The 12,957-nt window shown below is 45.2% G+C and overlaps 1 protein-coding gene across 1 annotated transcript in view; it reads right to left on the bottom strand.

Annotated features, from left to right (window-relative positions):
- Nucleotides 1-12,957, bottom strand: part of LOC119379395 (DNA-directed RNA polymerase II subunit RPB2) — a 206,289-nt gene that overhangs the window by 65,460 nt on the left and 127,872 nt on the right. Inside the window, exon 11 of the mRNA XM_037648714.2 lies at nt 4,720-4,941. Within this exon, the coding sequence (XP_037504642.1) occupies nt 4,720-4,941 (222 nt within the window). The remainder of the gene's footprint in view (nt 1-4,719; nt 4,942-12,957) is intronic.

Here is a 12,957-nt window from a genome sequence, read left to right as displayed (position 1 = left end):
TCGAAGGGCGCAGTCGCTTGCGCGCGCGCTATCTCGAGGCATCAGGAGACGGCTCGTAAACTTGCTGTGCTCTCAACGCTTACTTCGCGTTTAGAGAACTCAGAGCACGAAAACGCTTCGTTTCCTGGAGCGGCCATATTCCCTTAAAAAAACGTTTTGTTGAGTTACGCGAGATCGGATCCAAAAGAGTTAGCAGCTAGCCTTACCTCGTTTAACAATGCAATTTGTTGGTATCGCATTCATAACTGAGTTTATTTAACCGTCAGCTACTGACCCTCGAAAGCGAGGGGCGGACGTGTAACATGGCGTAGCCGCTTCACTGTGGGCCGCGAGCGACGGGCCCGCTACTGACAGCTGCGCATTTGCGGCTGCTCCGACCATGAGATATGCTTTTATTAATGAGATTACATTTTTAAAAAAGCAAGCAAAAATTCGAATTGGAACCCTAGCACGTGAGCTCGAAAGAGCCGGGCCTTTTAGGGGGTATTTACCGCAGAGTGATTACAAACTCGGATGTGCTGGTGGAAGGAATTACGAAAAGGCTCTTCTGGATGAAGATCCATGGATAAAGTATATCTGAGGAAAAGTGTCAACGCGTTCCCACCGTTCGCGTGCTCTTCCATAAACGCAAAGCAAGGAAAATTCTATTGTCCCATATATGATCTACTGCGAGCGATCCCAGATTTCATTCCGCGATGTCCGGGAACAGAAGTGACAGACATTTTAGCGGCACGCATGTAGTTATTACTGAACATTGCTTTCCTTAACGTGCCGTGCGACGCTTGAAACGAGCTATCAGCAGCGTTTCTGGAACAGCGACGTCCGCCGATGAATAGCCGTCGCACTTTCTCGCTACCGATAGGTCTAGACGTCACGAGCCTCTGCGGAGAGCGCGTTTTGCTGTCGAGCCGACTTGCAGAACAGAAGCTACGTCGGCACCGTGCATGGCATTGCGGCTTACTCGGGACGCACGCGCGAGCGCTCTTTATTCAGCGGAATAATTCTTGATCCATGGTTGCGACTTCGGCAGCCTCAAGATCAAGCTGCACATGTTCTGACGCGCCGGCAGTGCGATTGCCGATGATAGACGCCCCCAAAAGCGAGACTTTGGCGCAGTTTGGCGCAATTTTCGTCGATATTATCAGGATGGCGCAGTAAATACAATTTGGCGCACTTTGGCCCAGTTGGCGCAGGAGTGGAATCACTGAAAGAGAGCAGCCTGAGTAATGCTCTTTTACTGCAGAATGGTTGTTTATAATGCCTTGTGATCCTAATCAATTGCGCAGATTTAGTATTGTCATTCTGGTTTTTTTTTTTTAACACTATACATGTATGTTCATTGACATATCTTTTAAAATATTACGCTCTTTGCTTTCGCATCCCACGGTGGCGTGGGCCCACGATCAGTGGAAAGACAAGTGCGATGATCTACCGGACAAACAGCTCCACCTACTGTATGGCTACGTAACTCTTAGCTCCGTGTTCGCAGCACACGCTGACGAAGAAAGCAAAAGAAAAATAAAAGGGGAGGGATAAGGAGTGCAAAGCGAAGAGACGCGGCATGTGGACTTTGTACTTCGGCGCACACTGCCTTGCGAAGCTCGCAAAGAGGTGCCTGTTGGGATCTTTGCGCCCATCGAGTCTCGTGTGGCGGCAGTGATTTTTCATGGACGTGTGCAGCAGCGTCTGTGGCACTGCCTACACATGTTTATATACTTAAATCATTGCTTTCATTGATCTGCAACACCGACAAGCTAATGTTAATCAATTATGCTCTCTCACGTCTGTGTAGCATCAGCTGTCTGTTTTAAAATGCGTATATCGTAATACTGTTCTGCAGTCTAGCTTATGTTGCAGGCGAGTAACTAAACTGCACGGAGAAATAAAAACTGAGTTAAATAGTCAACTTCGCGCCAAATTCACATTCACACAGAAGAAGAAACACAAGACAGGACGGGCGCTTCTTCTGTGTGAATGTGAATTTGGCGCGAAGTTGACTATTTAATTTAGACATGTACCAACTAGCCCGACAGCGAGTTCTACTACAAACTGAGGTTGAAGAGCGCTTCTGCACGTGCCGGTCATTTCCAAACCAAAGCACAGTGCCGATCTTGTTGACGAAACAAGTTTGCATCGTAATTTTTTTTTTCTTGGCTCAGGTAACTGATAAATTCAATTAAAATTGGTGCTACCTTGTTCCCGGCATTGTCAAGGCTCCCTCGTTGCCTGAACAGCACATGAAGCATTGGGAAGTCATCGCAGAACAAAGATAGATACGTAAACTGAAAGGCTACGATTGCGAGTGGTTTCGTTTTCGTATCCAACAAAACATGGTGGATCGAGCTTATGGGCTTTTCGACAGATGGCGCTGTACATGCTGAATATCTCCTATAACTGCTTCCGATATCGATCTAGTTATGGTTTCATTCATTCACTCTGTGTCGGTATTTTCTTCATGTTCTGAAGCATCGCATTAGTTCTTGAGGGTAATTATAAACTTGTCTGTTTTTATTCTGACAAGCACTTCTAGGTTGGCCTGTTTTTCAGTGGTTAATTTTGCTCGTACTCTTCTCAGGTTGAGGGGTATTCCTGCCCTCACTAGCCTATGATCACTACCTTTTACTTTGCTTATCACGTCTATGTCCAGTACTATGCCTAGATCTCTGCATAAAGCCAGAAAACTAGACAACAAAAGAAAAAGAACACCCAAGCGAACAAATTTCCCATTTTACGAATAAAATTCTACTTGTCTCTCTCTGTTTTTCTCATTGTCAACATAGGGGCATGTCATGATTTAATTTTTAATACCTGATAATAAATTCAGCAGCATTTTTATATTGAAACCACGCAAATTTGGTGACCGCTATATTCTAGTAAATACGGAGTATGTATGCATATACAGGGTGTGTTTTCTTTAGATAATACAGAATTTTTAATAAAAAAACCTATCACAGTCAGGCTCCTATCATTCTTGAACACAAACTCTACACTGAGGTGGAAATACTTAGCCGCAGCTAAAATGACAAGAAAGCAACTAACAAAAGCTGGTTATTTAACTTTTTAATTATTGACCTGAATGCAGTTGTTTATATGGGAAAACTGTAGTCCGTGACAAGTTATGGCATTTCTGCCTCGACACAGAGTTCATATAAGCAAATGGCAGGACCTCGACGGTCATAGTATTTTTATTTAAAAATCTGTATTGTCTAAAAAAAAAAACATGTATATATACACAGTGCAATCAACTTCCAATAATATTGGAAAAAAAAAAACAGAAAATTATATAACCGACTATAGTTATATCTGGACCAGCACGTTGAAAACAGTAGAAAATTTCCGAAAAAGTCGGAATTCTTAAGGGCATCTTCAGCCTTGAGGACTGTTGAAATGGTCGACTTCGAAAGCCTATATTTTTTCCGTGAGGCTTCCAACTTTGAGACCCTGCCGGAAATCCCATTGTTTGACCTCAAGAGATATCTACTTGAACTTAGTCAACGACATCTTTCCTGAACACACAAACGGGCAGAAACTCGTGTTAGAAACCGTTGCCAGGCGTTGCACAGCTGTGACCAAGCAAGCTCTTCCACTCCTAGCTCCAGCCATTGTGATAATAGCACGACACTGGCAACAGTGGCTGTTTGGGGCACTTGTAACGAGTTTTCATGTCATTCTCTTCAGAGTGTTTGATGTTCATTAAACTTTCAGACAAATTACTGTAGTAAGCACTTTCCTGGTCAGACTTCTATTGTATCCAACACACCACCTATAACTGTGGCATTATATAAGGTTTGCTTTTACATGAAGGCAATGGCAAAAATGAGAAATCTGAAGAATTTGATCTTTATAAGTGATATATCGTTATATCTGGCATCGCTATAAGTGATTACACTGTATGTATGTGCATGTATGTACGTGTCTTAAGTTTTTCTTTAGTTGCAACACGTTCTTAACACACATTTAAAATTTGCATGAAAACATAAGCAACACAGTCACTAATTATGTCAATTATATTTTATCCACTTTGGGGCACATGTTTACATAAAAAAAAGTTGTAGAAAACTGGCGTTAAACCACATACAGGAGAACAACAAAAGTTGAATATTGAATCAAACATAGAAAATAAAGATGCATCAACTGAAATACAGTACTTCCATTGGGATAACAGTTGTCATTTGGTTTCAAAGTTTGTGCAGTTTCCTGAAGAAAAAGCGACTCCACATAAGAGCAATGGCTCAAATTGCTTTCAACTATGAGGTCAGCTGTGCTGTCCCAGCATATCCCAGCTTGCTTTTACCAACAACTTCGGCCCGTATCTGTATCGATGGATGTGCAGCTAAAAATGTCAGAGGAGGGCAAGTGCCCCAAATGCCCTCACTGCTCCCTGGTACAAAGTGCTTAGAGCTAGACACCTATGCGATGCCGGCATGAAATCATCGCATAAGGAACTCTCACTGCAGAGAACCTACCATGCATCATGGTTGCACATGACAATCTTTGCTGTAGAATCAAGGAATATGTACTAATAAAAACCCATTCATTACATAACTGTTACACTAAAAGAAAAGTTCAGCTCAGTTATTGGATTTGTTAGTGTAGTGCTGACACTGAGCTACTGCTACTCCACAAACTCACATGCTGTTCCAACCACTTGGGTGATTCTTGCTTCTCAAATTTTAGGCAACTAACTGACTCAAGAAATTGAAAGATAACAGTCATTACCTCATTTCCTCTTAGATGGTAACCATACTCTTGAAGGAGGTTGGAGATCTTCTGCACGTTGACAGAGTCATTAAAAGGAGTAGCGTCTCCAATTTCACCCTTGTTGGCCGAGACCTTGCCTTGCAGGCACTCAATAAGATGGCCAATGGTCATACGAGAAGGGATGGCGTGGGGATTAATGATGATATCTGGTGTTAGTCCTTCTGCTGTAAAAGGCATGTCCTGAAAACAGAAAGCCAACCATTAGTCATTACAAGCATGTCTCGATTTTATGCCCCATTTTGCAGATTGAGTTGCGTTATCATACACCAATTATGCCCTAAAAAAGAAAGTGGATCACTGCTCCTGCTTCAACTTTACCGATTACATAGTGAAAAACAGCTCGACGTAGACACAGACTAGGAAGTACACAGGACCAGCGCTGAGAAGCGCTAGGAAGTACACAGGCAGTGCTGGTCCTGTGTACTTCCTAGTTTGTGTCTACATCGAGCTGTTTTTCACTACGGATATGTACCAACTAGCTCGCATAATTTCGCTCATAATTTACCGATTAGCACTGTCTTTTCTGTTTTGGCACCCAAACAATGTTCTGTGGTGCAGCTAAAACTCAATTTAAGGGGGGGACACGGGGATCGTTTGTAACTTTTTAGTTTCTTGGCCTAGTTTGATGAAATTTGGCACACATACTACAAATCTTAAAAAGACAAATGTAAATTTTCGAACATATCTTCACTAGTTTTCATTTTATAAAAATTCACAAGTTCCTTGCTCGTGGAAAGCCTGGCACAGTGATGAAACATGCTAGGAAGCTGGAACTACTTTGTATCTTTGCTCACATACTGTTTGTACTTAAAGACACTTTTAAACTTTTTTTACAGCCCTAATAATTTCCTGCTGAACATTACATGCAAATGCTTGTGTCTCAGCTAATTGTGCCAAGCAGGAATTATGAAATAAAAGAATGAAAGCCTAAACAAAAATTCCAAGACTGTGTTGAAGTACAGTACAGTCTATGGATTACAATAAAATAAACAGCATAAAAATCGGTCCAGCCACAGTTGTGCTTTGCTTTCCTCAAGTGAAGTGGCAGGCACAAACACTCTTTTGAGAAAATGGACAACAAAGTTTTGGTTGCAGTTGACCCTATGCTAAAGTGTGCAAGGACAGTAATAATTGGTGTACTTGCCAGGAGGCAATCTTTTGGGCCTCTACTTCTTAATTTGGCCTGATTTAGAAAGTTTATTACCCTTTATCATTTACCGCAGACGCTTTTGTGCAGCCCCCTGGAACGCAAGTGCACCAAGCTGCATGTAAACATTGGACATGTTGGACTGTATCGCTACTTTTGTGCCTGCGGAACGTGTCGTCAGGCGGCCTAAATAGTGGTGCATTAGTTTGGTGTAGGTTTGAGATCACCCCTGTCCACTACTAATGCCTAAAGATTCATTTTCTTGTACGATAAACCACACCCACGCCGTAAAGCCGACGCCTTCTCGGCAGTCGGAAGCTGATGGCAACTTCGCACTGAACTATATACCAGAACACAGCGAATTCCATGCGCATCGCCATATTTGCATCGCGCGTCGCGCCATCTATCGCACACGCGACGAAACAACACGCGCGGGCTGCCACGCCAGCAGACGCTACACAGAGCAAACGTGAAACTTCCGAAACTCAGCCCGTCGGAGAGCGTGTTTCGCGTCTTTTCTAGCCTGGACATTTTCGCTGATTTTATTGGAACACCAAGAACATCTTCCTCCTGCAAGTCCACAACGTATACAGTACGTGCTGAGTGTGCTGCGGAAGCAACCTCATCAGATACGTACGCTGTTACATTTGTAAAAAAACGTTCTCGCTTTAGTACGCGTGAATCGTAATTGCAGTGCAGCTCGCGAAAGAGTGAAACGATGTTTTGTTGCGCTATATTACAAGTTGTGCACACAGTTTTGTGAAATGTGATCATTTCAGCATGCATCGCGTAATAATTAGAGTACGCTTTACGGGTAGTTTCGCGGAACGAAATTTTTGTTTCACGAGCGCTCTTACAATAATGCGTCTTGCTCACAAAAGCGTGCTATCAGAGAGTATAACCTGAAGTATCGTTCAGCGATCCCTTTTGGAAGCTACCTGCGCTATTTTATTCTTGTAACGATGGTGCTTTACAAGCGAAACTGTGCTACTCTTAGTTAAGCCGGTTAGCTACGCCTGCGACGTAAAGGACACTGGCGCGAGTACTGTTTACTTACGTGCCAATATATGTATTATGTGCAGCTGGATGCCTCGTGTCCAAATAAATTTGGGGACATCAAACACTGAAATGAAAGCACGAAATTCTGGCCAGCTGTTGAGGAGCACCGTGGCATTTATTACCTTTTGAAGACGAAATCTCGAAGGCGTGGATGCCATCAAAAGCACTAAAGCTTAATACTACGTTGAAAGTGGCAAAGCATGCTGATTGCTTGTGCTTGAAAGCACTACCTTGCACTAGATTTTCGTCAAAGGAAACGCTCAAAGAGTGCACCGCCACACAAAGCTCACGCCTGCCTTCAACGCAGCTGCATGTCACGCAAATTAGGTTCGCAAAATGAAATAGGTGGGCATCACACTGCAGAATACACGCTGTTAGTGTACTTACTTGCGCATTTTCACTCGGCTCCTAGTTTTTTTGCTTGAATCACAGTTATCCACTCGCGGCGAAGCTGAAAACACCGCACCGGCACTATTTCCGTGGCGCGTCGTAATCGTCGCAGACAACGCTAATATCCTCTTGTTGCACAGCTTGTTTTGGCATCCAAAGACGACGCAGTAGTGCCCAGACGAGCTCTTATACGCTGAAGCGGCATGAACGGGCACTTTTTCGCACTTTAAAGCCTCAGAACTGCAGCTTGCCCTGTTTACTTGGTGCAGCCCGTGCGCGCCTTGGCAGCCCCGGTCAGTCCGGCGTCTGGGTGCGAGAGTATCCGCTCGGCTCGCCAGCAGCCTGGGTGCGAGACAGGCGTGCTCTGGTGTATACCGCAGACGCATTTTCTCACATTATTAACTTTTCTAAGTGAAACGAGAACGCTCTTCCGAAAGTGGGGACATTAGACGCCCGTTTTATCGAAACGGGACCAGGAATGCGTGCGCACGAAGCTCGGGGCTCAGCGGAGCGGCGCGAGAGCAAGCGTCGGCAGATCATCTCCGAAGTAAAGCCGGTGAAGCGGCACTCGCGCGTCATCTCATAAGTAGGCAGCGTTTTGATGATAAAGCGCTATGATTTACATCGCTGTCGCCTTATTACCGTCCCAGCAAGGGATTGGGGCGTACCGACAACCCAGTCGGTACGCCCCAATCTAATCACTGGCTTGCCCGATCCATGAGATACCGTCCCCCGTTTTCCTCCGTACGAAACTAAAGGGGTTTGCACTGTGCCTCCCGTACACGTGTCACCTTTCGAACAGTGGCGATTCATGTGCTTACACTCTAAGAAAAACTCGAGCATTTGGGGAGTATTTCTGCCACACAGCAATAATCGTCATCTGGTTTGCTCGCGTTTCCCTTCTTGAAAACCCTGCTCTCGTCACTTTCCTATTGAGAATGCTATGTCACGCTGATAACGCGCGCGCCGTTCGTGACCGGGAAGTTCCGGGACCGCGTTGATAACGCGAGGAAAGTACGCGCGGTGGATGACAATTATTGTTGTGTGGCAGAAATACTCCCCAAATACTCGATTTTTTCTTAGAGTATACGGCCACGGAGTAATCAAGCAGCGAGCACTCCGCTTGTAAACGCAGCGACCATCGCCATGGCAACAACCAATAGAAAAGCGCCTCTCAACGGTGTCGCGCACTCCGCCAATACGAGCGCCGCGCATTGGCGGAGCGCTGAGCACATTGCAAGGTTCGCGAGAAGGCCCACTGATTTTTTTTGCTTGCGCTTTTTCTATGCGGTGATAGTAAGCGAGAAGGGCAGGAACGGAAAGGCGGAACTTTGAGCTTTGAAACGACGCCAAGATGGCGGTGCTCGGTGGCAGGAAACACGACACACGATGTCGTGAATTGCGCTGCGTTTTAACGCAATTTCGGGCTTCTTTTTCACCGACCTCACTTGCAAAATTATTTTTTTCGGGCACTTAGAGTGCGTTTTCAGCGTAATCCTTTAGATAATGTGTAAACAAGAGACCACAGATGCCAAAACCGATGTTTTCAAGTTATTTTTTGGGCTATTTTCACGATTTGATCCCTGCCTCCCCCTTAATGAAACCAGATTTTATGAAGTTTCCAATCTAATGAAATTTTCATTCTCCAGCAGGTGGGCCATTGGTTTCAATTTTGTCATAAACCCATATTAACAAAACCAACTTAGCACCAAACCCAATTTAATGAAGAGTTTCGAGAAATAACTCAGTGAAAAAGTGATGCTTCTCTTCCAATTTTGACGCAGATGGGCTTTTCTTTGAGTGTGCGCTCTATAATGCTATCTCGTTAAAACATCTTGGCGCCCTTGTCACAGCCCTAGGTTCATTTTGATGAGACTGCATGCAGCACCCATGCACAGAACAGACTCGGCAGTCGTAGGGCACTTTCGTACCAGATCGTGCTGGGGACGGTGGTAGTTGCTTTCGTTATTGAATGGTTTACGAGACGGATAGCACTAATCATCTCCTCACAACTTTCTTGCTTGGCCTGTTCGCTGAATCAGTGTTCGTTATCCGCGTCTTAGCACATCAGCGGCCTGAGCTGCACGTGACCGTCTACATGGCCCGCATTGCGCGGACATGGAGCTACCAATGTCTGGGCAGCCCTCAGAAGCCGACCTCGCGGACTTTTCCCATGTGCAGGCGTGGCTGGCGACAAAAACAATGACGCAATAGCTTTCAAGTGTCACCACGTTACATTAGATTTCAAAGGACCGAAAAACCTTTCTTGAATTTACGAACTTCCCGATTTAACAAAAAAATTTGAGCTTGGCCATCACTTCGTTTCATTGAGTTTCAATTGTTTTACATATAAAACACAATTTTTATTTCTTCTAAACCTAGGAAAATATGCATTCATTTTGATGCCTATAAACATGCCTGTTCAAAATTTGTAAGGATAGACAGAACTTTATAAACAATGTAAAGCATCTGTATACCCCAGTAATTATGCAATGGCATGCCCAGCTCCAAAGACCACCTCACAGAATGTATTAAACTAGAACTTCAATTTAATAGGTTCTCTTGCAACCCAAGGAGGTGTCAGTGTAGTGACTGAAATGCTTCCCCACAAGACACTGAATGCTGGCCCGCAAAGCAGCAGCTAGACAGTCACATCAGACCGTCCAGCAGAATTTCGAAGACCGTCCCCAGACAGCTGAAGCAGAAAAAACAGTCTAAAACAAAAGTGCTTCGGCACCGCGCGTCTGGTATGGAATGGGTGAAACACGGAAATTCCGCACCCCGGGCCGGTGTCGGATGACGGCAGAGCCAAGAGCGGCAGCGGGAGGAGAGCCTCGCTCAAGCTCGGTGCCCACAGAGACGAAGCGGCCCGCAACTTTGCGCGAGGCCAAGCGTCGACATCACCAACTCCGCCGGTCACAGCCGTCGTCGCCATTAATTGGGAGCATCAGACCACCACTCGAAAACCACGGAGCAATGGACATCGAACATCGCTGCATTGTGTCGGATGATGGACAATAAGCTGTGAGCTATTGTTTTTTGATGTGCTGTCCTATTCTTTAAATTTACAAGTTTCATTTTCCGTAAATTGAGTTGCTTTATTTTTTCCTGTCATTTGCTGTCTGTATGAATTGTCATATGTTCATTATCAATGGTCAATTATACGCTTGAATTGTGTATTTGCATATGGTGTCTCGTGTCCATTCTCTTCGCGTAGCACACCTGCAGGCGTGACACAAAAGTACCTCACAAAAACTGGCGTCCGTGACAGGACTTCGCTCTCCTCAAGACCTTATAGAGCATTAACTTGCGGATGTGTGTCGGCTGAGAATGCACCTCGAGAGATTACTGGAACTTGGCAAGGAATTAGGCATATCGAGCCCAGGCCTAAGGACCTGGGCAGATGAGGAGCGGGCGAAAGCAAGAGGCCAGTGTACAGCCGATCGCGCTGCAGCTAATGAGGCAGAGGAGATTGCTAAAGCTCGCTTACAAGAAGAAAAGACAGTTCTTGAACTTAAGCTAAAGTTGCATGAACAGCAGGCAAGATTAGCTCCCGCAACTGTTAGTGATCCGTCAGCAAGCACTATTTCGAGTTCTAGTCGGTGCAGGGTTACCAAAGCCCACACAAGCTCATTCACCCGTTCAATGAGGGAAGAGACGAGTTGTATGCGTATATCCAGCGATTTGAGAGAGTAGCCAATAGTCAAGGATGGCCAACTGATAAATGGGCGTTATCTCTCAGTTTGTGCTTAGGAGTACACTGAGTTTAATGGCGGCTGACGACGCCATTCAACAAGTAAACCCTACTACAGCGTTTTCGTTATACCGAGGAAGGGTACAGGGCGAAGTTCCGAAATTCGAGAGCTGAGAACTCCAAAACAGGGAGACAGTTTGCTGCTCGGCTTGCCGGATACTTCGACCACCGGCCGCAAATGACAAAGACTGAGTGTACCTACGAGGACCTCCGAGATATTATCATATCGGAACAGTTTCGTCGGCGATGTCACGAGAAGCTGGCAGTATTTTTGAAAGAAAGAGGCTGCAGAGGCCTGCATAAGCTTGCGGAGACTGCGGACCATTACCTCGAAGCACAGGGTCTGATCAACCTTGGAAAAAGCAAAGAGGATAGGAAACCGGGAAAGTTTTCAGTGCAATCGAGAGTACCAGACGGACAGAATGCAAAGGGAAAGGTTCACTGTTTTCTTTGCAACAAGTTGGGGCATAGAGCGGCCAATTGTTGGTCAAAAACGAGACCAAATAATTCAAAGGGGCCTATGTGCTCGAAATATCGCAAGGGTGGTCACAAAGAGGACACCTGTCCTTATGACGCGGGCAGAGGTGGCCAGGCCTCGTGCAGTAAAACTGCCGAGAGCAGCTTGAGAGCTTTTGAGACAGGGGGCACCTCCCCCAGTGGCACTTCCATTGAGAAGAGCGATGAAAAGAGCACCAAATTGCAAGTGAGCGTGCTTGAGGGACAAGGTGTAACCATGGTCTCTCAATACTTTTACTGGTCATGAAACTCCAGTGTAACTCAATGGGAGAGTTTCATATACTGCCCACACTTTCCGTGCCGCGGCGCTGGCATAGCTAGAAGGGGGACGAGGAAGCCGGCTGCTGCTGGCCGCCATTAGCAGAGTGTGGGCGCAGAGTGGTGTTGTTTGTGCTGGTTGCACCCCCCCCCTTTTTTTTCGCAGTCACCTCGTCGTGAAAGCGATGCCTAACACCTGCTGTGTGCCGGGCTGTTGCTTGGGATACAAGGGCACCGTCGAAAAAGTCTTCCTGTTCTGTTTACCAGCCGAAGCAGAACAACGCGAGAGGTGGAAACGTGCAATCCCGCGACAGGAGACTGTCACATTTTCACTCGACTCCAAGTATGCACGCGTGTGCGAAAAACATTTCGATGTAAGTGACATTGTATGTGCGGACGTGTGCACAGTGAATGGAAACATCGTTTCACTGCCTCGAGATTGACCAAGACTGGTGGAAGACATCGTGCCTAGAATTGTGTGTGTAGTGTATGCGAGTGTGTTTGGAGTTTTATGTGAAGTGCGGTGTTCGGAGCGTGTGCGTTTGCTTTCTGGATAATGATAGAACCTAAATAGTGATGCCGTGGGCCAAAATGCAATATTTTGTTTTTCTTTTATAGTGCTGTTTGCTGGTGCTGTCGCTGAATCGAGAAAATTTATAAGAAGGTTCAAAAAGAGTAATGCAGTTTCATGTGTAAATGATCAGTTTAAGCTGAATAACTGGGTTGGTGGAAGCTCCGGGTTGATTTCGATTTGCGCTGTTGCTTACATAGAAGGAACAGGGTGGCTAACTGGAATGCTAACTTAGAACTTGTGAAAAAAAAGAGCCGCATATATTAGAACTTGGCAGTGTTATGAAATCTGCATGCGTAAAATCAAAACCTTTCGCTTGAAAATCGCATAGTGCTTATATCTAATAAAAGCAGCTCACAGCAGTTTCACCTCATTATTTTTTTAATCTTGAAAACGAAAAGCGCAAATTATGACACCAAAGAAAAAAAAGGAAAACAACACGAGCATCTCTCTTCGTTCTGTGGTATCTCAATCTGCGCTTTTGATTTTTAAAGCTACGTT

The sequence above is a fragment of the Rhipicephalus sanguineus genome, chromosome 1, assembly GCF_013339695.2.
Source record: "Rhipicephalus sanguineus isolate Rsan-2018 chromosome 1, BIME_Rsan_1.4, whole genome shotgun sequence".
In the NCBI taxonomy this organism is placed as follows: domain Eukaryota; kingdom Metazoa; phylum Arthropoda; class Arachnida; order Ixodida; family Ixodidae; genus Rhipicephalus; species Rhipicephalus sanguineus.
Note: the sequence above shows the minus strand (reverse complement) of the source record. Positions and strands in the feature narration are given on the sequence as shown.